Here is a 21,081-nt window from a genome sequence, read left to right on the forward strand (position 1 = left end):
TATTTCCAGAGACAATTACAGAACTATATTTACCAATAATCAAAATGGTCATCGATTCCCAGGAATCTCACTAAAGTAATATGTGATTCAAGAACATCCAAAATAATAGAAACACTAAATAAGTTACGAGGAAAATATAATCACCTAGAAAAAATTTATTTTTGACTTTCAATTTAGCTTTAATATTCGAAAAAAACATTTCTTGGGATTACCATTTATCATTTTTATTCCATTTTCTTCGAAAGCATAGGAAATCGACACTACAAACAACTTTTATAACGTTAACTTGTAATATTGGAAGCAGTTTGTTGAGTTTGCTGAAGCAGTATTTGGAACTGGCGAATTGGCAAACGATTCTTCAGTCGATTTTCTACACATTTGAAAAAAAATTGCATTTAAAAGAAAGAAAATCTCCGGGGAATTCAATACCTTAAAGTATTATTTTTTCTTGTACATTACAAACTTTTTTGTCTTATATGGTTAAACTATTTAAAAATGAGTGAGTTGTCTTGCCATAACTTGTAAAGCCTGTATAAGAGATGCGAATAAACGACAGAAAACTAAAAGCCGAAATATATTTTTCCCAGAATTCTTAGAAAAAATATTCAACTTATCTCTTTTTGTGCCGGAGATGAAGATATTCCGATTTAATGAAACTTACATCTTTGAAACGTGTGATTTTGTTATTCCGACTGAAAGGAGCAGAATTTGCTTATTTAAGTACAGAAAATAGCAGTCTATTACTTGGTAAACCTTAAATATCGATTCAACCAGATTAGATTTTCACTGTCCTCAGTGCTGAAAGAATTTAAATGTTGGATTTGTAATGGAAATTTTAGTCAAAATTTATATTTTGAATCGAAACTACTTTTGATCATAATGACTCTTAATCATTGTTCGACTAAAACTTCTTGCGTGGCTTTAAATCAAATAGATTGAAAATCTATAATGTTGTTGATCTTGTATAAGTCTGAAATAATCCTGACTCCCAATCCTGAAAAGAAAACGCGAAAATCTAGGTCAATTAAATAATATGAAAATTTGCTAGAAAAAGTTGCTACTGGCATGGGAGTTAAGCCAAAGATGAAAAACCAGATGAATCCAAAATTAACCCAAGTGAAAAAAGGTCAAACTTGGAACATAACTGGAACACATATGATCTCTAAACCAAAATGTCCCCAAAATTCCGGTTAATAACATGTTAAAAAAAAATGCCCCAAAATCGTTCTTAAAGGTCCAGATTTTGCCCCAAAGATATGAAAAAAATACTTCCGCTATATAAGGGTTTTCAAGAGTCGTTTATTATGCATCCAGACCTTTTAAGAACGGATATCAGCTTTAAAATTGCTTTAATTTTTCAGATTTTAACTCTCAGCCCGCCGTAATATGGTAAACCTGAAAATTTACCGATTGCAGGAAATTGAACAAGTAAATACGAGACTAAATGAATTTGACTTTCTGCAGTCGCCCCTCTATAATTACTAACATTTGTCCCTTTCCGTCCCTCCCCATTAGTAGAAAAAAGATATGGGCACCTCAATTCAGTCTGAAACTTCAGTAGAACCTCTCTTCTAATATTCCACAAAGTAGAAATGTCTGGGTTTGCCTGCAGGACAGATGATGTTAAAGATAGCTGCTCGTGATCCTTTTCATCTGAAACTCTCTAAAACATAAAGGCTATTGTCAAAAGAAAATAAAAGACAATTAGTACAACGAAGGGATTTGGATGAAAAGTAAAAATTCGGCTAAAATACAGGGTCACCTCACACCTCCAGGCCCAACAAACTTCCACCCATGTACTGTGTCCCAAAGAAAGTAAGGTCGAGATTATTGCAATTTTTCCCAGTTTTCCTACATTTCCTATATATAAACAACAATTAAAATATTATCCTAACACATGTTATTGTTATGACTGTATTATCGCCCAAGATAAATGAAATCTATGGAAAATCATACTTCTGCCCGGTCATTAATCGGTATTGCTGTAAAATTTAGTGCAATTTAGCACAATTCGGATGGTCAGTTGGTCTTAGAAGACGAGAAGACAGGTGGCTGAAGCGGAGAAACAGTTTTCAAGTATTCTGGTTAATTGTTGAAACTACAAATTTAAACCTCTTGGCTAATTCGTCGACCATCTACCACGAAAAACAAAGAAAAACAGTAAGAAATTGAGTTTTACACTCTAAAATAAATTCTATTATAATGGAACCATCCAGCCTCTGCCTTGTTTATGAAGCTTCATTTTTTTGAGAGGGGGTTACATGACAAACCTAACTTACATTTAGTCAATTCTAGACTATAGAATATTTTTTAACTTGGTTTGTATTTTCATACCAAACTTAAGTTTTAATTTCTAAAGATTATCTTCAAATTAAAAGAGAGATATTTTGAGTCTCCCATTGAAAAAGGTTACATTCCAAAAGCATCGAATTGAGTTTTCATCTACTTCATTTCACGTTCTTGGTAAATTTCCTCACAAAAAAGCCATTTGCAACTTTGCTCATATCGAAGCATTAAAACATAGGGAAGCCTACCCATCAAGAAGCCAAGGATGGACTACACGGAATGTATCAAAGCAAAAGATACACAATTAAATATTCATATTTTTATTTAGCCACTAAGGAAGCAAAAACTTTTATGTTTGAAGGGGTTAGATATTGGAATGTACACTAAAACTCTTTGTTTCTTTTCAAGATAATGTGGTAAAGCATAATTTATTTTGTTTCTTTAAAAGCATCCTTTAGGCTAGCATCACTAGAAATTACACTTGCTTAGGTAAGCAATAGTACCGAGAGCCCGGGCCCCGACACTTGGCAGGCTTGTATATATTTGATGCTCTAATTACGCATTAGTAAAGTCTTGCGTTATTCTTTAGTTTTAAGTCATGAGGTGTCGAATTAGCGATTCCAATTGAATTAAAGAATTATGGCGTGATTCAATTCCTCCTTCCTGTTAATGTATCAAAGAATCATACATTATATAGAATTAGTTTTCTCCTGGGTCTCGTTCTGATTCTCACTTTTGTGTCTCTTTTAATCGCAGATTTAGTTTACGATCCGATGTGATTATCCCTGTCACTTTTGTTCTTTCCTCAGATTTCTTTGCCCATGATTTTCATTTCGGATTCGTCGTGATGCTTGTTGTCTCATGTCTTCTAGCTGCAGATCTCGTTGCGCTTCATTTTTACGCATTATTAATTCAAACATTTTTCCATACCTCTTTCTTTAGCTGCTCATACATCAATAAGGCTTCTTTCCCAGGTTTTTTCCCATTAGTAATCTTTCTGCTTTAATTACGTTGTTATATATTCCAGTAACAGCCAGGAAATGTTCCATCCAATGACTATGCCCTCTGAAATATCTCAATTATATAGTTGCATAATTATCGTTTTATTTTTCAATTTCAAGTCAGAGGGTGAAAAATTAGTAATTTCACTTGAATTAAGAAATTCTGGCGTGAATTCAGTTCCTCCTTCCTGTTTATCCTTTACTGATGCTAAAATAACACGTTCCTTGTCAAATTGTAATTTTTTGAAATACCTAAATTATGTAATAGCATAATTATCCTGTTAACTAGTTTTAAGTCAAATTTTCGTTTGCAATTAAATGTGATTTTTGTTGTTTCTTGTTCCATGCCTTTTTCTTTAGCTGTTGAGTCATTTGTCATCTTGTGTAATTCTGCACGTGTCATAGATAATAAAAACCAATTTTCCTTGCTGTTTATCCTTCACAGACTCACACAAGCTAAACTAACATATCCTTCATTTCATCGAAATTTCAAATGGAACTGTCATCGTTCTGTCATCAGATTCATTTGTCATCTTTTGTAATTTGAAAATTTAACTTTGGAGCCAATCCAGATCAGGAGATACCTGCCTGTGATTTTCCAAACCTACGGTCGGAAAAAAAAATCTTAGCTGTTAGGACAGCAATTGGCCGAATAGAATTTTTATTTAGTTATTTTTTCACATAAGGCTCCCCTTAGCCAAAGGTGTTGTGTGATTTCAAACTGAATAGAGGCAGATAGCGTTAGGTCCATTTCTGAGCCATGAACTCCCTCCGCCCTCCCAACAAAACAGTGTGGTCCCCATAGCTTAGGTTCCGATCCTTGAAACTTTTAAAACAATCGGAAACAAGTATTTTGGCACTTTTGGGTCCCATTTTCAGAGGGGGTTCGTGCTGTCAAACTAAAACCTTTCATGTTAGGGTTAATTTTTCCCAGGGACGTGCAGTTTTAAACTTCAAACTGCTCAGAAAAAAAAGAGTTTGTCAACCTTTTGGGAGGCTTAATTTTCTCAGGATCAGGAAATAGCTACCAGTGGTTTTCCAAATTTACAGTCAGAAAAAAAAGTTTCTTAGTTCTTAGGGCATCAATTAGCCGAAGAGATAGCCGAACAGAAATTTTATTTAATTATTTTTTCACATAAGGTTCCCCTTAGCCAAAGGTCTCGCGTGATCTCAAACTGAATAGGGGCAAATAGCGCTTGGTCAATTTCTGAATCGCGGGCTCCCTCCCCCCCCCCCCCAACAAAACAGTGTGGTCCCCATAGCTTAGGTTACAATCCTCGAAACTTTTAAAACAATCGGAAATAAGTATTTTAGCACTTTTAGGTCCCATTTTCAGAGGGAGGGGGGATCGTGTTGCAAACTAAAACCTTTCATTTAGGGTTAATTTTTCCCAGGGACTTGCAGTTTTAAACTTCAAAGTGCTCAGAAAAAAGAGGGGAAAAAAGTCAATGGGCCCTTTTTAGAGTCTCATTCTAAAAAAAAAAAAATATTTTACTTCTCTTTTCCCAGATTAAGCTTTCCTTGACCCAAGAACTTCCAAATGTACGTATCAACAGAATCGATAAAAACATTTTCTGGTCCCATGACTCTAACCATCTTTTTCCATTGCATGAAAATTCCCTTTGCCCAGGAACTTGCGAGAGCAGGTCCCTTGCACTCTTTAACAGAAAAAAAGTTTCTATCCAAATTATGACTTTTTTTGCGCGTTCTCTAGATTCTTGTCAATTTGGGTCCTACAGACCCAAAGACTTTGAGTCGATCAGAAAAAACTTTCTCTATCCTTTTGGACTCTATTTTGAAAAAGTGCCATGAAGCAATTTATTTTTTTGCACTAGGCTTCCCATGGCCCAGTGTCTTACAGTTGGAAATCGCAAACTGATGAAGAACAAGTTTTCTGGCCCTGATACCCTTCTACCCCCAAAAGATATTTGGCCCTTAGCCCTAGCAGTGATTCTTGAAAGTTTCCAATTAAAAAAAAAGGTTTTATTATCATTTTCTTGCCCCCATAATTGAGTGGACTGTTCCCCAAGTAAAAAAGGTTTTGGCTTTTTTATCCAAGAAAATAAATTTTTTCTTCTAGAAAATTTCTGAAACCCCTTTTGTGGAGCGAAGCTTCATTGTGTTGTAAATATTGATTAAACCCTCAATAAAGGATAAGTTGAGATTTGGCACCAGACATGGTTGATTCAGGAAGAAGCCTCGTTGTTGCCACAATATAGGAGAATTCCTATCCATTTTATGTCACTCTTAACTTTCCCTCTATCACTCAATTAACCTAACCTCATTCACTTAACCTCGTCCCTCATCTCAAATCTAGTCGTAGAAATGTGATACTGCCTCTTGGTTTTCTATCTTAGAGAAATACGTAAAAAAAATGCAGTGGATAAACATCGTGCCTACCCCACACTCATCTTCTGAAAATATCCTTATGCAAGAATTCATTTTTTTCTCAGATATCCTAGAGAGATAAAAAGAGGCTTAAATTAACTGTAGCCCTTTATAATTCATTTACAGGAACAAAAATACATCCTAAAATGATCTTAAAATTATCTTGGTATCGCTTATCTTGTTAGGATTGGAAGTGAACACTTGCTGAAAAAAACACTCAACAGCGTCCTCAACATACCCTCCTAACTATCCATATACGTCACTCTTAACTTTCATCCATAAAACACATTTTGTATAACTAATTACGACAAAAAATTAAAATGTTTCTGTTAATTATTTCTGTAACTCAGAAGTAGAAATGTTGACCCAATGAAAGCTTGCTGCCACAAATATTTGTGTAAATTGGAGTTTAGTTCAGAAACTGTTTCAACTCGGAATGGTAGGATACTATTCCCTTCCGAGACTTTTTTGGAGAAGGTAGTTTATTTTTTAGTTACAAATAAATTCTAAGGGCTACAAATAAAATACATTAACTCTAAGTATCATGCCTTCTATTTCGGCAATTAAATAGGCAAAGCTTAAATTGTGGACGCATAGATCTAAAACTTAGGCAGAAAATAAAAATCAGGGGATTGGGGATACGATTTCATAATATGGCTCCTAATACACCTATTTTCGAAATTTTGAGAATACTTTTTTTTAAATCATTCCATTGAGGAACAGTTCCTTTAATGAGCCTTAAAAAAAATTCCAACCCTTTTGTGTGGGCACAGTGTATGGAATCATATAAGCAAAATACATGCACACACAAGGCTACAACATCTTAGTTACTTTGGCAAAGATCCTTTTCATAACATGGTTGAATTCAGCTAGTTTTTTCGCCTGTTCCTTCTTCTTTGCCTCTTGCTGTTCAGCTGTGGTGCGTACTTTAATTCGTCCATGCTATAAAAAAAAATATAATACATATACATATATATAGACCTATATTATATATATATATATATATATATATATATATATATATATATATATATATATATATATATATATATGTATATATATATATATATATATATATATATATATATATATATATATATATATATATATATATATATATATATATATATATATATATATATATATATATATATATATATATATATATATATATATATATATTCATATATATACATATATATCCCATTTCTCCCCCCCCCCCTCCCCTAATGCCTGGTTATAAGCAAAGGCTTCAAATAAAAGTTTACTGCTTTAGCAGTCTTTTTCTTTGGCTCTATTTGGCATTATAAACCAACAATTCATGAGAAACAAGTCTGAAAAATAATGCATTGAGGGGTGAAGGTCATGACAAGGAACTTAAATTCAGTTAAGCTGGAAGAGGCTCCTAAAATTCAATAAATAGGAAATTTCCCAAATCAAGGATTTTTTTTATTAATGTTTTTGTTCAAAAGAGGGGGAAAACTAAACTTTTACCAAAATAAGTACAAAAAGAATGGTAAACGATAGAGTCCATAAATTCCAGCTTGGAGGGAGTTCAGGATTTGTATTTTAATTCAGAATTTTTTTTTACAATAGTGCTTAGTTTGTAAGAAGAGACGAACTGCAACATTACCGTTAAACACTGTTTGGATCTTCAAACATCCAAAGATTTGTTTAGGGGGCTGGGGGAAGGATGGCATTTGAAAAGATTTTAATTTTGTAACAAAAAATTAAGAGATTTTCTACAAGAAACTCCAGGAGGGGCCAGGGCTCCCTGATTGCAGAAGTACCTGCTTGCATGTGAAAGGAGATAAACCTTATTTCAACCCTTTTTATACCATTTGTTCTCTGATAAAGACATCTTGTTATATCAGATTTTTTCAAAAGTGCTGCTACTACACGTTTGTTTTAACTGTTATGTAAGTAAGGCGTGTATTCATGGAATAATTTCAGAACACTCAAACTTGGAAGAGGGACTAAATTGGAAAAAAAACTAAAAAAAAGGAAGAGACAAATTATACAAAAAATAAAGGGAATTTCAATACATTGTAGTATTTTCTAGATTGAGGAAGGATGTTTCTGTTAGATTTTTCATCAGATATGAATACAGGAAGTCATTTGAAGAAATGAAATCTATGGGAATAAGAATTGGATTTAAAACAAACAATCTGAATAGCTATAGCTAATTGTAGAAGAAGTCATTACAGATAGTCCAAGTGAGTGAAAGGTAAACCTGGCATAATCCATTTTTAGAATTGTATTAAAAACGTCAATGATAAAGGTACCAATGATTAGAGTTTTTGTATTAAAAAAAAAACAAAAAAAAAAAAAAACTTTTTCAGCTCCAGAAGGAGTCTGGGCCCAGGTGTTGTCAAGAAGTTCCAAAGCTGCCAGTAGCAGAATTCCAAAAGCTTCTGACACTTTAGCAGCACAACTTGTGCTATGGCAGCTTTACTTTGAGCAAAAAGTATTCTTGTGTAAAACTTGCTGAAAAGTAACAAATATAAATATGGCTTGCAGTTTGAAATATCAATAGTTTTCTGAATCACAATTAACAATGTAATTTAATTCAGTGGCAAGCCATGTACTAGCTATAAATATCATATTCCATTATTTTATATGTACCATTTTACCAAAAGTACTGTGTCATATTTACTCTAATACAGCTAGTGGAATGTGGTATTCAAAGTCTGAAGTATACAGTATCTAGCTTAATGCTGTTACTTTATGAATTGAGTTATACACCTCAATGCTATCGGTATTACAGAAACAGTGAATACTGCATGCTTGATACTCATTGGTTGCTATACTACAACTATAAAGAGTACCACTTGATTTTCTAGGAGATCAATATTGATTGGCAGCCTGGCAGTTATATGCATTATGAAGCTGTGATATTAGTTTTGCCCAAATCTAATCCCCAACATAAATAGAGAATTGCTGCTACATTTTAGTGTGGCTGTTGTAGGCTACCAATCTTTCATGTTTTAGCTTTCCCATTACCTACTTCAACTGTATTTGCACCTTGATACCAGTCTATTTAAGATTCGTTCAACTGTCAAATAAACAGTTTTGGAGAATTTGACTATTTGAGAGAGATTTGGACAAATATTGACTTTCCATTGAAGAGAAGTGGAGTAAGTAAAATCTTGTCCACAAGATCAAAGGGTAAAAATGATTTGAACATAAATTTTCACATAGCAACATAGAAACTCAATAACCTTTTAGTTTGAACAAGTTTTAAAAAGCAGCAGCATAAAGAGATACATACATCTCTTGAGAAGAGCTATATCAGAAGAGATACATCACTTGGTAAAAAAAAAATATTGCAAACAGCTATTTTAGTTTTATTTCCTGTATTATATAAAGTTTTAAACTTTAAAACTAATAAATATAAAGTTTTATTTCCTGTTGGGTGAAGGTACTTACAATTCATTACTGCAAACTGTTTGATTAGTTTTCAAACACAGATATCAGGTGGAAGAGTAAGAATTAAAGACCAGCCATTTGTAAAAAAAAAAAAATAAAGTCTAAAAAAAATATAAAACTTTACAAGAAAATAAGCTGGAAATAATAACCAAATTTTTACTTTTGACTATAATATTTGGTTTTTTATCAATCATGTTTTTGGATCACTTCCCTTTTTATCAACTATTCTCCAAATTTGAATATAATCTATAGCTTAATTTTGTCTCATTAAGAGGGGCAGTAATTTTTCAAGTAGGAAGATTTTATTTACAAAAATTTTTAATGGCAAATCTAAATCTACCAAAATTTTCAGTGTTTATATTGTTTTTATCACAGGATTAGCCTTCATTCAGGGTCAATAATTACTCAAGCATTAGAAGTTGTTGAGGCAGGCCTAGGTATTTAAAACAGTTTCCAATGCCCTAATTTGAGGAGAACATCTGTTTGGTAAAATTTCATTCACTTACCTAATAACTTTCCTAGACCATAAATATATCCTAGACTGCAGTTGAACCACTCAATCAAGCATGAATGTCTGCCAAAAGTATTTGTGGGGGAAGGCACCAGAACAGCAATGGTGAAGGGGGAAGAGGAGGGGAACACATTTGAAGATAAAAGGTTATTTGTAAAGTGGAACTCTCAAGAAAAAAAGAACAATACTTAATTTTTACATGCCAAATGCATCAAAATTCAAAAAAAAATTTAAACAGTGAAGATTCCTGACCAAAAATTCAATTCATTGATATCAATTCAAAATATGGTAAAGATATAATACTTTAGAAACAAATTGGGCTATATATTTGCACATTTGGGGGGAGGGGGTAACCTGACTTAAACTAACCTACTCCCCTCTCTAATTAAAGTGCACTTGTTCTCCATCAAGTGTAAGCTGATTGTTTCTTAATATAGGCAGGTAAAACCAGTTTGTTCTTGAGCTTTACCCATCATAAACCTGAGTGTTGGGAGCATAATATGTAAGTACCCTTTAATCTATCATGCATTCAATTATCATGCATTTTTTATTTATCATGATTCACAAAAAAAAAATTTAAATGAAATATTTTATACTTTTACTAGCATAGGAAGAAAGGTTAGTAATTCAATGATCTATGTCTGGTTTCTGATATATAGCCTAGTAAACGATTGAGCCAAAAACTTTGGACAGGAGTGAAGAAATTATATCAAGTTAAGTAAAAGTGACAGTTATTAGGTGTGGATTGTCATAAGTGATAAATCACTAGGGGTGGCAACTCTGAACAACAGGAGATTTTGGGGAATCAATTTGCTTCTAGAAGACAGATGACAGATTCTAGAAAATTTTGTGATAGCCTAGCAGAAGCACTGGTATTTTAAAAAATAATAATCCAATAAAAATTTTACTAGGCCATGAAAACTGCCAAGTTGCAGTGCAACTATGCTACCCTACTTTTTGCAAAACAGAGCACAACTTGTGTTTTGACAGCTTTTCTTTGAGTGAAAATTATTTTTATAAGTAAAAATGGTAGGCTATTTTCAGACAAAATCTGCCAAACAATTTGAAAACTGCCAGGTGGCATTGCTACTTTTTACCCTACTTTTTTCATGGTGGTCTGGGCCTATCTTTGTCATTGTAATATTTATTGTACTTGACAGTGTACTCAAAATTCATATCAAGAAGGGTTGAGATCTTGCATAACCAATCTCCAATGTTGGCTTTTAGCCTAGCTTATATGACTTATAGGCTAGATTATAGATCCATTAATGCACGCAGTAGCAACTCATGAGGTTTCTAAAATTCAAAATAGCATATATTTTCCTTTCATAAACCTATTTCATTTATAGGCCAAGCCTTTCTAAATAGCTTTCTTGCTAATATAGACTCCTTTAACATTTATTGTTGCCGGCATTTGTTCAAAGTAATTCCTAGTCTATTAGGGTGAGAAATGTTTTACCATTCCAAATAAAGAATAAGTAGCCCAAAAAGATCTATGCTTCTAAATTATGCTATTAGCCTTAATTGAGCAGCCTTGTCGTTCACTTTTGAATCATTTTGCAGAAACTAGCCATCTACAATCTAGTAGATACTGACGGCATAAAATTTATAGTCACTAACTGCCTATTAACGCTCAATGTGGCGGGGAGCGAAGTTTAAAAATATAGGACGTGTTTGAAATATCACCAGTAGATAGAGAAACAGGGTGATTTAAGAGTGGAAGTTTGACTTTTAAGTATAGAAAATAGTAAAGAGAAGATGAATCTCCCTCCAGATCCAGGGATAGTTTTACCTGTGACCATGCACCACAATGTCGTTGGTTATCAACAACATGGACAACTTATATTTGTGAGATCTCCCATTACCAATCAAGGACAGCCTGTGATTTTCCAGAATATGCAAGTGAACTCACCTGCAAGTGTTTCTAGCTGCCAGGAACAAGGTCATTTTAGTCCAGTGTCAGGAGGAATAACAAATATCAGCCATTTCCCAATTGTGAAAAACTATTCAGTGCCTACTTCAAACAGATTTCAATCCCTTCAAGAATGGAATGAGGACTTTCCTCCTTTACCATCAAGTGAAAATAGTGAAGAAGAAATGAGAACAGTGAACCCACTAGAAGCTGAAGGTGTTATCAGTGAGGCAAACACTGACAATCCTACAAAAACTGGAATGAAAAGAAGAGATGTTTTACCAGTGTCTGAGTACCTGAATCAACCTCAAAACAGAAATTTGAAGCGGAAGCTTAATGAAGTACAAAGTAGCATAAATCAGAATCCTACCATGTTGAACAAGAAAAGTGTTGACATGCCATATAGTGATCTTTTATCCATTTCTGTGGAAGCTCAAGTAACTGAGGATAACCAAAAGTTCCCAGATGATTTCACAATTTCTAAGTTTTTTAGCTCTATTTTTGGAAAGGAAAAGTTTGAATTTGAAGTTAATAAGACAAGAGGAAGACTTTTAATCCATACAGAAAAAGAGGAGATAGCTGCTAAACTGTTTACAATAAGTCAAATAGCAGAAACTAAAGTTAAAGTGAATAAACGGGAAAGCCTGACTCGAGGCATTGTGAAAGGTGTTCCTCTACATCTCTCAAATAAGGATATTCTAGCAAGTATAAGGTCAAACATTGAAGTTTTATCAGTTATCAGACAGAAAAGATTTAACAAAGAATTGAAAAAATTAGAGGACAGTCTTGCAGTTTTAGTTACATTTAAATCAAATCTTCTTCCCTCTAGCATATGGTTCTGTGGAAGAAATAGGGAACTTCATACCTATAACAGGAGAGTGATCCAATGTTTTAAGTGCCAAAAATATGGTCATATCCAAAAGGACTGCCATGCCAACCAACCAATCTGCTTGCGATGTGCAGGGAAGCATTCATCAGCAGAATGTCATCTTAAGAATAACCAAGTCACTACCAATAAAGACATGTATAAATGTGCCAATTGTCTTGGAAATCATTCTTCAACTTCACCAGCCTGTCAAATTAGAGTGAAAAATAAAGAGATTCTGAATGTGGCTGAAAAATATCAAGTTAGCTTTAAAAGAGCTCAGGTTATGTACAGAAGTTATGCCCAAGCAGTTCATAGTAGTGCAGTAAAACCTGAAAGAACCAATGTAAATAGAATATGGACAGACACCATAGAATCGGTGAAACGTCAAACTATAACAGACACAGTGAATAAAATCTGGATTGCATTGGCTCTATCCCCTGAAGTGCTTTCAATAGGCTCAGCTCCAATTGCAGAAAGAGTGGAGAAAATATGTGAATTTATGTATAAACTCAATTTGACAACAGTTGACACCAGTTTTATAAGGGATCAGTGTGCTAACAAATGACTTTAAATCTAAAAATACTATCATGGAATGCCAGATCACTTGTGAAAGTTAATAAGGACCTTCTTGTGCAGTTTTGTTTGGATAATCAAATAGATATCTTTTGTATCCAAGAGACATTCCTTAAACCTTTTATAAAGATACAGTTTCATGGTTATAGGGTCATACGACAAGACAGAACAGATCGTGACAAAGGGGGAATCATTATTGGAGTGAGAAATCACATTCGGTTTAATCAACAATGGATTAATTTAAGCCAGGGAAGAGCCGAGATAATAGGATGCAAAATGTTTATAGATCGCCAGAAGAAAATAAATATTTTCAATATTTACAACCCTGATGGAAGTGAAAACAATTTAAGAGAAGCATTTGAACAAATGATGCAAAGTGTACCTAGTCGAGAATTGATAATAGCTGTAGGAGACTTTAATGCTCACAGTGAGAGTTGGTGCACATGTGGCCGATCCAACAATGCTGGAAGAGATATTGAAGATTTTCTTATGAACAATAATGACCTATGCCTTTTAACCCCAAAAGATTTACCTACCCACCTCAACCATAAACACTGGACAATACAGCACCATAGACCTAGTGTTCTCTTCCCCACATATTGCTCCTACCACAAAGGTGACATCTTTAAAGGCTTAATTCTAGAGTTTTGGGTGGAGGTGTGGTAGCTAGAATTCGATTTTTGGATGGAGATGCAACAGTGACACTTGGTCCGTTTGATGATTATGCAGGATTTCCAACAGGTGGTCTTTACTTGGGTTTCAGCGTGCGGATTTTTTGCAGGTTGACCATCAGAAACTGGTTGGTTTAACATATGAAAAACTTTTAAATGCTTTTAATTCCGGCAATACGTTCCCCAACCATTTGTCTGAATTATGTATGATCTAAGATTAGGGTCTTCTTTCCCTAATTACACCAGGTTTCCAAAGTTTGCCATGGATTTGGGCTTAGACTGTTTTTCCAGCTCGTAGTTTCTTTGAGTTTCTATCATGTTATTTCTTTTGGCGTGTTTTTTGCTTCTTTCTATGTTGTCTGAATTTACCATGGGGGCCTGTGTGTGGGAAAAAAATTTCCCAGTGTATGGAACAACTGATCTTGAGTTTCTGCTCATTAGTAGCTGGGCTGGCGATGCGAATCCATGGATTGGAGTGTTCCTTTATTCGAATAAGGCCAAATCATAAAACCCTCCTTCTAGATCAGTTTTGGTAAAGGTATCTTTGACTGTTTGCACTGACCTTTCTGCAAAGCCATTCGATTGAGGGAAATCTGATGATGACGTATTATGTTCTATTTCCCATTGTTTTACAAATTTATGAAAAAGTTCCGATGTGAATTGCGGGCCGTCGTCAGATACAAGTATGTACGGGAATCCATATCTTGCGAAATGCCTCTTCAGACATGCTATGATATGATGGGCGTATGCAGAGCACCCAACTCAGTCAACATCAATAAAAGGCTGTAATAGTCGACTGTTATAAGACACTATTCCCGTTCTTATAGAATAAATCATAGCCTATCTTTTCCCACGGTAAGTAAAGAACGTCATGAAGTAACAAGGGCTCTTTTTAATTCGAATTTTGGTATTGGGTGCAAGCATAGCAATGTCTAATATAGTCGTCAATATCCTTTGTCATGCATGGCCAGAAAACAATGAATTGAGCTCGCTGCTTTGTCTTTTCTATTCCTAGATGTGATGCATTTAAGAATACCTTTACGGTATTTAAGTGGAAAGACCATACGGTATGCTGTTAGTATGATCTGATAGATGACTGTCAATTCAGACCTGACACACCAAAATTGGAGTGTATTTAAAGGTATATTTTTTTTTAGCTTCATGCCATCCCTTCTTGATAATTTAGGTGAGCTGTATTAGTCGAGGTTCTCTTGCTGTACTTACTGGAAGATAAGCCATTACAGTGCGCGTATGATTCTACATCTATTTGAGTCTCTTTGCCCTGTTAGTGAAGGTAAAACCGGAATAATATGTCAGAGACGGGAATTTCTATACCAGGACGGAATAACACCGTGAAATCGTACACTTGAATTTTTAGTACCATTCACTGTAGTCTTACTGATGATTTTGAAATAAGGCAGTTAAGCATCACTTGCAGAGGTTTATGGTCGGAGAAACAGTGCGTTTCTGGTCACACAAATATTTATGATAGTGCATGGAACCAGTGAGGATGACATGAAGTTCTTTTCCTATTTGGAAATAATTTTGTTCCGTCCTGTTAAGCGATCTTGAAGCAAATGATATATTCTTCTCATTTTGAAGAATGATGGCTCTAAGGCCGAGCTTTGACGTATCGACCTGGAGCTCAATGTTTCATGATACAGGATCAAAGATTGCAAATGAACCGCAAAAATCAATTCCTTAATGTGGGTGATCACTGCTTCATGTTGGGTTTACAACAAGAACTCCTGTCGGTTTGTATGTTCACGAAATGGATGGTTAAGCAGCAAGAGGTTTGATATATATCTTGCTAGGTAGTTGATCATTCCCAAAAGGGTTCTTAGTTCGTCTTTATTAGATGGGGCATGCATTTCCTTTAGCGTTTGAACCTTTGGTGGATCTAGATGGATGCCATTTTGGGATATGACGTGTCCGAAGTATGATGTGCAGTCACATTTGAACACACATTTTTGCAGGTTGAATTCGACGTTTCTGGCGGGCTCTTATTAGTACACTGTGAACGCTAGCAGCGTGTTCTTCTTCGGTCCGTTTGGAAAGGATGATGTCATCCACTATGACTGAAATACCTTCAATGCCTTCTAAGGCCTCTTCCATGCGACGCTGGAATCCACCCTTCGCGAAGATTTATCCGAAGGGTGTCCGTTTAAATTTGTATCAGCCATGTGGAGCGTTGAAAGTTGTTAGCTTGGATAACACATTGTCAAACTCAAGGGACAAATAGGGAGTGTTCATTTCCACCTTTGAAAGTTTCAAAAAAATGATAATTTAATCTTGATCTGATAGATTTTAGGAAACAAAAGCACCTCGAATATTAGAGAAAAATTGACCTGAGCAAATGCGGAAAAAAAGGAAGCATAGAACATTTTTCAATTTTGCCATTAACTAGGTCACTATTTTACTTGATGATAAGGTTTCAAGGGCAGTATATTTTGAAAAATATTAGTGTGGATTACGTTATGAAGTGTAATGGATTTACACCTTTTCCTTATGCTATTCCTCTTTTCCTATTTTTCCTGTTTTCCTTATGTTAAAAACGAGCATTGATTAATTAAAAAAAAAAAAATTGTCTGCTCAAGTAAAGAGCAAATTTGACACTAATACGAGCAAAAGTTTTAAAGCTACTTAATAAATTATAGATTGTACCAAATTGTTCGGGGGGAGGGGGCAACTGCCCCCTCCCCTCAGTGACGCTACTGCATAGAACCCCTTATAATACTTTGTCGCCTACTAGGTATTAATTTCCTCGAGGAGCGCCAATCCCCAATGTCATCCTGCAGCGCCATCTGCAGTCACGGTTCTGGTTTGGCAAACTCGTGGAATGTCCACCCTGACACACAATAAGGCAACGTAAGCAGGATTTCCCTTTCGGGGATAGGGACGGAGGAAGGAGCTCATGACAGAGTGGAGACTTCAAACATTCTCAAAACACTAGAAAATTTCTAACTTTGTAGCTGACCTGTCCTAGTCAAGTAATTCTTTTCGAATGCTTGACTTTATTTCCATTGGGGAACAAATTAGACTATTTTTTTCTTTATTTTCCTCAAATTTTATGCTTATTATCTATATAGTGAATCTTTTTCAACTGCTTTTTCAATCACCTGCTTTTCAGCCATTTGAAGCTCTATGGGATGGGGCAGTTACCTCCCCCCCCCTCCGTACACCCATGATAAGTATCTTGTCCTTTCGGCCCAAGTTGCAACTGTAGGCATGTCGGAAAATGCATGCTTCACAGGGAACATCAACCCCAGGGATTCTAAACTTTAAAATATTGATAGATTAGCAACAGGGATGTTTCCAAAATGTTCAACAGGGATTCCCTTCTTTGTTCTCTGAAGGAGCAAGCTGTTCAACGTCGAAATTTTTATTTAGATAACATATCCGATTATAAAACGTGTAAGGCCTATCAGGCATAATATTGCCTAAGTATGCACGAAGAGACCCATATTCACTTTTCAGAGACACAGAATTTGAAAAAAACGATGATTTATTTTCATCTTAGTATAAGCTCATAGAAAAAGTTACAAAAACAAATATATTACGCAGTATCAGATAAGTTCTTACAATGATATTAGACCATTTTAATACAATTACCGTTAGTTCCCACATGTTGCTATATACGAAAAAGTACAATTAAACAACGCATTTACTTTGCAGAATAAACACACAAAGATACTTGGCAAATCATAGGCATGATGCAGAAAATTCCAAAAACTTCTACCCTATCTTACAGAAGATGTATTTCAATCAACTTACTGCAGTTTGACTTAAATTATTTCTATGCAGAAGGAAAAGAATAACAATCTACCGATCACAGCATATGAAAAATTTAGCAATTAGCTATTTATTTGATTCTGAGGATGTTACCCGCACGCGTTGGAAAATTTCAAAGCATGCGGGATTGACTTTTCACACACACAAAAAAAAATACTGGTGAAAAATCGTCCGCAATCCGCAAAAATCGCTGGGGTTCTCTGCAAAACGCAGTATATGAGAACTAAGGGTTACATAAGATTGTTCATAGAAAGCAGGAAAAATTCACAAAATTATTTAAGACAAATTTTTGAGAAAAATTTGGTTAGCGAAAGCGGCTTGTTGAGTGCACATTCAACAATAATTGGTAAATGAAGAGCTAAAAACGCCGTTTTTGAGAATACCACTGGAATTTTCGTAGTCTAAAGTTTCAGCTTGTTTCCCTTTTAGCAGAAATAAATGAACTTCCAAAGTTTTGACCAATGACATACTAGTAGTTTTCCCGTCACAATAACAGAAAACTCAACGCTATTGGAAATTAAAACAATTCACCAGTTATTTCATAATCAGATCAGTAATATAAACTATACACGTATTTCGTATATATCGTTCGAAACAGCAACTACGAAAGAACAACTCCAAAATTAGGCATTCAATAAATTTCGCTTTTTACAAGACAATTAATCTCAAAATAGAACAAAGCATTTAGCATATAAGTATTTCCACTGTTAAATCCAAACCAAAGAATAACAAAAGACAAGAAAGAAAACAAAACACAGAGAAATCGACTATTTCAACTCCTTTTCGCTTTTACAAAGATTTTTTATTCCAAAGGCATTAAACTTCTGGATGATTTGTCATCCCCTCCCCACTATGATTACGACTGACCCAATAGACCGGGATCCAGTATACCTACTCGATTTTTTCGTTTCCTTGAATCGCACATCAGACCCAACCACATCACCTATTATCTTTTAAATGATAGATTTTCTATCAAAAACCTCTGGTAAGATGCAACTTAGGATATAAGACGAAAAGTATACCTTATTTTCAAAGAGCTGAGGACATTCCTACTTAACTTTGAGTAACTCTTCCCAATTCAAAAAAAAAATATTCTCCGAGATGTTTTGATTGAAATATTTCTTAATTAATGTGAGTCGTTGGCAGCGGCGATAGCAAAGAAAAAATTCTAGCACCAAAGAGAGAGACGAAAAAACCCCATGGTGAGATTAGAATTATATTAATAAATTATCTTTACTAAAACGGATACAACATACTTATTGCTTGTGCATCAAGCTTTCCTCCAAGCCCAGTATTTAGATAACCTAGATTTCCGATTATCTTTACAATAACCCTTGGTGGCTGATATTTTTTTATTCTAATACGCTGCTAATTCTGAGCAACTCTAAGTGCTTAGCAGACAGTTGCCCGGAGCTGTCTCATCCTTTAAAGAATGAGCTCAGCTTGTCCCCAATTAATTTTGGAAAACTGGAACGATTAGGAGTAGCTGAAATCTAAAACGTAGCTCAAAAGTACCTCACATAGAAACAAACTTCGCAACCAAAGCGAGAACACTTTAACAGTAAGAGAATGAGCAAACTGTAAGGATTGTCGTGTACATTTTTAGAAGAAATGCTTTTAAAGCCTCCCATTAAAATTTTCCCATTCCACAGACCCTATATTAAAATTTTCACTGACCTTCTTCTTTCTAAGTTTTAGGTGAAATTCATCACATGAGAGAAAGTAGTATTTTAGCTGATTAGAACCGAGAACTATCTGTATTTGAGTTATCAAGTGACGAAATTTAATTTTAAAATCAGAATTTTTAATAGAAATTGTTGCCAAACCTAAAAAGAAAACCAATAAATAAAAAGAAAACATTCATTTACACAAATAGTAGATACTATAAAAGAGTCAGAATACTTAAATGGCCCCAGATTTTTTTTTTGACAGAGCTCTTGATTTATCTTCAAGGCTGTGAAGACTGATCACAGCAGAATTTTTAGATATACACACACAAAAATAATAAAAGAAACTGTCTAGATGTGTAATTTAGTCATTAAGTTATGCACGATGAAAATTTTCAAGAACAGTTGCACATATCGTTGCAAAATATCGTCACTTTCATACCAAAAGGTTGTATCTGGCTTTTTTGAATTTCTTGGATAGTTGCCAAAAACCATCTGCTAAGCCGTTCTCAAATGAAGGATAAGCAGGGCAATATATATTAAATCACATTTCAAACCTCCTGATCTACATTGTCCTGCTAATCCTCCCTCTTAGGACAGCTTAGCAAATATCTTTTGGCATCTCAGAGGCTTGAGATATGAAATACAACACTTAGGCATGATAGTGGCAATAAACGATCTTGGTTATGTTATATGACTATGAACAATGGTCGTTCAAATGATTCTTTTTTTTATTCATATAGGCACAATCTAAAAGGATGCAAAAGGGTTGTCACAACTGGAATGCAATTTGTTGCTATTACGTCATCACAAACGTTTAGAGAAATGTCAGTCTAGTTTCTTTGGAAAATACTTGTCAAAATCAATCAAACAAAAGCAAATAAATATTTTCCATAAAAATTGGATAATTACATTCGAATAAATTAAACCTTAGTCAAACTCCACTGGATCATCAACAACACTACCGCATCCCAACGTAGAAAACGAACTTCTACAATTTTCCCCCCGACCAAGCCAAAAATCATCTTTAAATCAAATCATTTCAATATTTTTTACGAAACAAAACTTATATACAACAAGAAAGAGGGGACAAGTTCTCCCTAAGATTGTCGGAGAGGGCCATCCATCTCTCCAAATATGCACGTTCTTCACAACTCCTTTTATCCCTTAGAAAATCCTTTGGTACAACTAAAGGCATACATAAAAATTTGGGCTACAGGATAAAACCAAAAATTTTACTCTTAGGAGGGGGGGTGGGCTAATTTTACACTTACTATTATACAAATTTGTCAATCAAAAAACGTCTCTGCAACACATTCTGAAGAATAAAACTTGTAACTTTTGAGTATTTCCAAACAAAAAATGAACCATTATATTTAGCATGTTCCAATCTTTTCTCTAGTGCTACTGACACTTTTTGTAACGCGAGTGTCCAGATGTTTCAGCGCTCCTCTCCATAGTGAAAACAAACCCTAACTTCAAATTTCACAAATATCTTTATTGATTCGCAGTGATTAGGTTCCATTTTCTGAAATCAGTATTTTTTGGATTTACCAATATAATCGATTCAAATTTTATATCCTCTAGCAGTATTTGATTATTTAAATCTAGGGTCATCTCTTAGAACCTGTCTTTACTTTCATCATAATTGTTTTTTAAGCATCAATATAGATGCCATCTCTGTAAAATAGCCTAACAGCTGAAACACGTTAGCAAAAATATTCATTATTGGTTCCTAAGTTATTTTGTAAGATTAGTAACAAAATTATATTTAGAATCATTTCCAACAAAGAGAAATTGCTTAGACTCGGATATATATATATATATATATATATATATATATATATATATATATATATATATATATATATATATATATATATATATATATATATATATATATATATATATATATATATATATATATATATATATATATATATATATATATATATATATATATATATATATATATATATATAT

General features: G+C 34.2%; 1 protein-coding gene across 1 annotated transcript in view; it reads right to left on the reverse strand.

The window, feature by feature from the left end:
• Positions 1–11,186, reverse strand: part of LOC136033831 (geranylgeranyl transferase type-2 subunit alpha-like) — an 81,458-nt gene extending 70,272 nt beyond the window's left edge. Inside the window, exons 1-3 of the mRNA XM_065714769.1 lie at positions 11,075–11,186; positions 6,507–6,617; positions 1,536–1,663 (exon numbers count right to left, since the gene is read on the reverse strand). Coding sequence (XP_065570841.1) covers positions 1,536–1,663; positions 6,507–6,617; positions 11,075–11,077 — 242 coding nt within the window. The 5' untranslated portion in view covers positions 11,078–11,186. The remainder of the gene's footprint in view (positions 1–1,535; positions 1,664–6,506; positions 6,618–11,074) is intronic.
• Positions 11,187–21,081: the final 9,895 nt, after the last annotated feature.

The sequence above is a fragment of the Artemia franciscana genome, chromosome 12 (genome assembly GCF_032884065.1).
Source record: "Artemia franciscana chromosome 12, ASM3288406v1, whole genome shotgun sequence".
NCBI classification, from domain to species: domain Eukaryota; kingdom Metazoa; phylum Arthropoda; class Branchiopoda; order Anostraca; family Artemiidae; genus Artemia; species Artemia franciscana.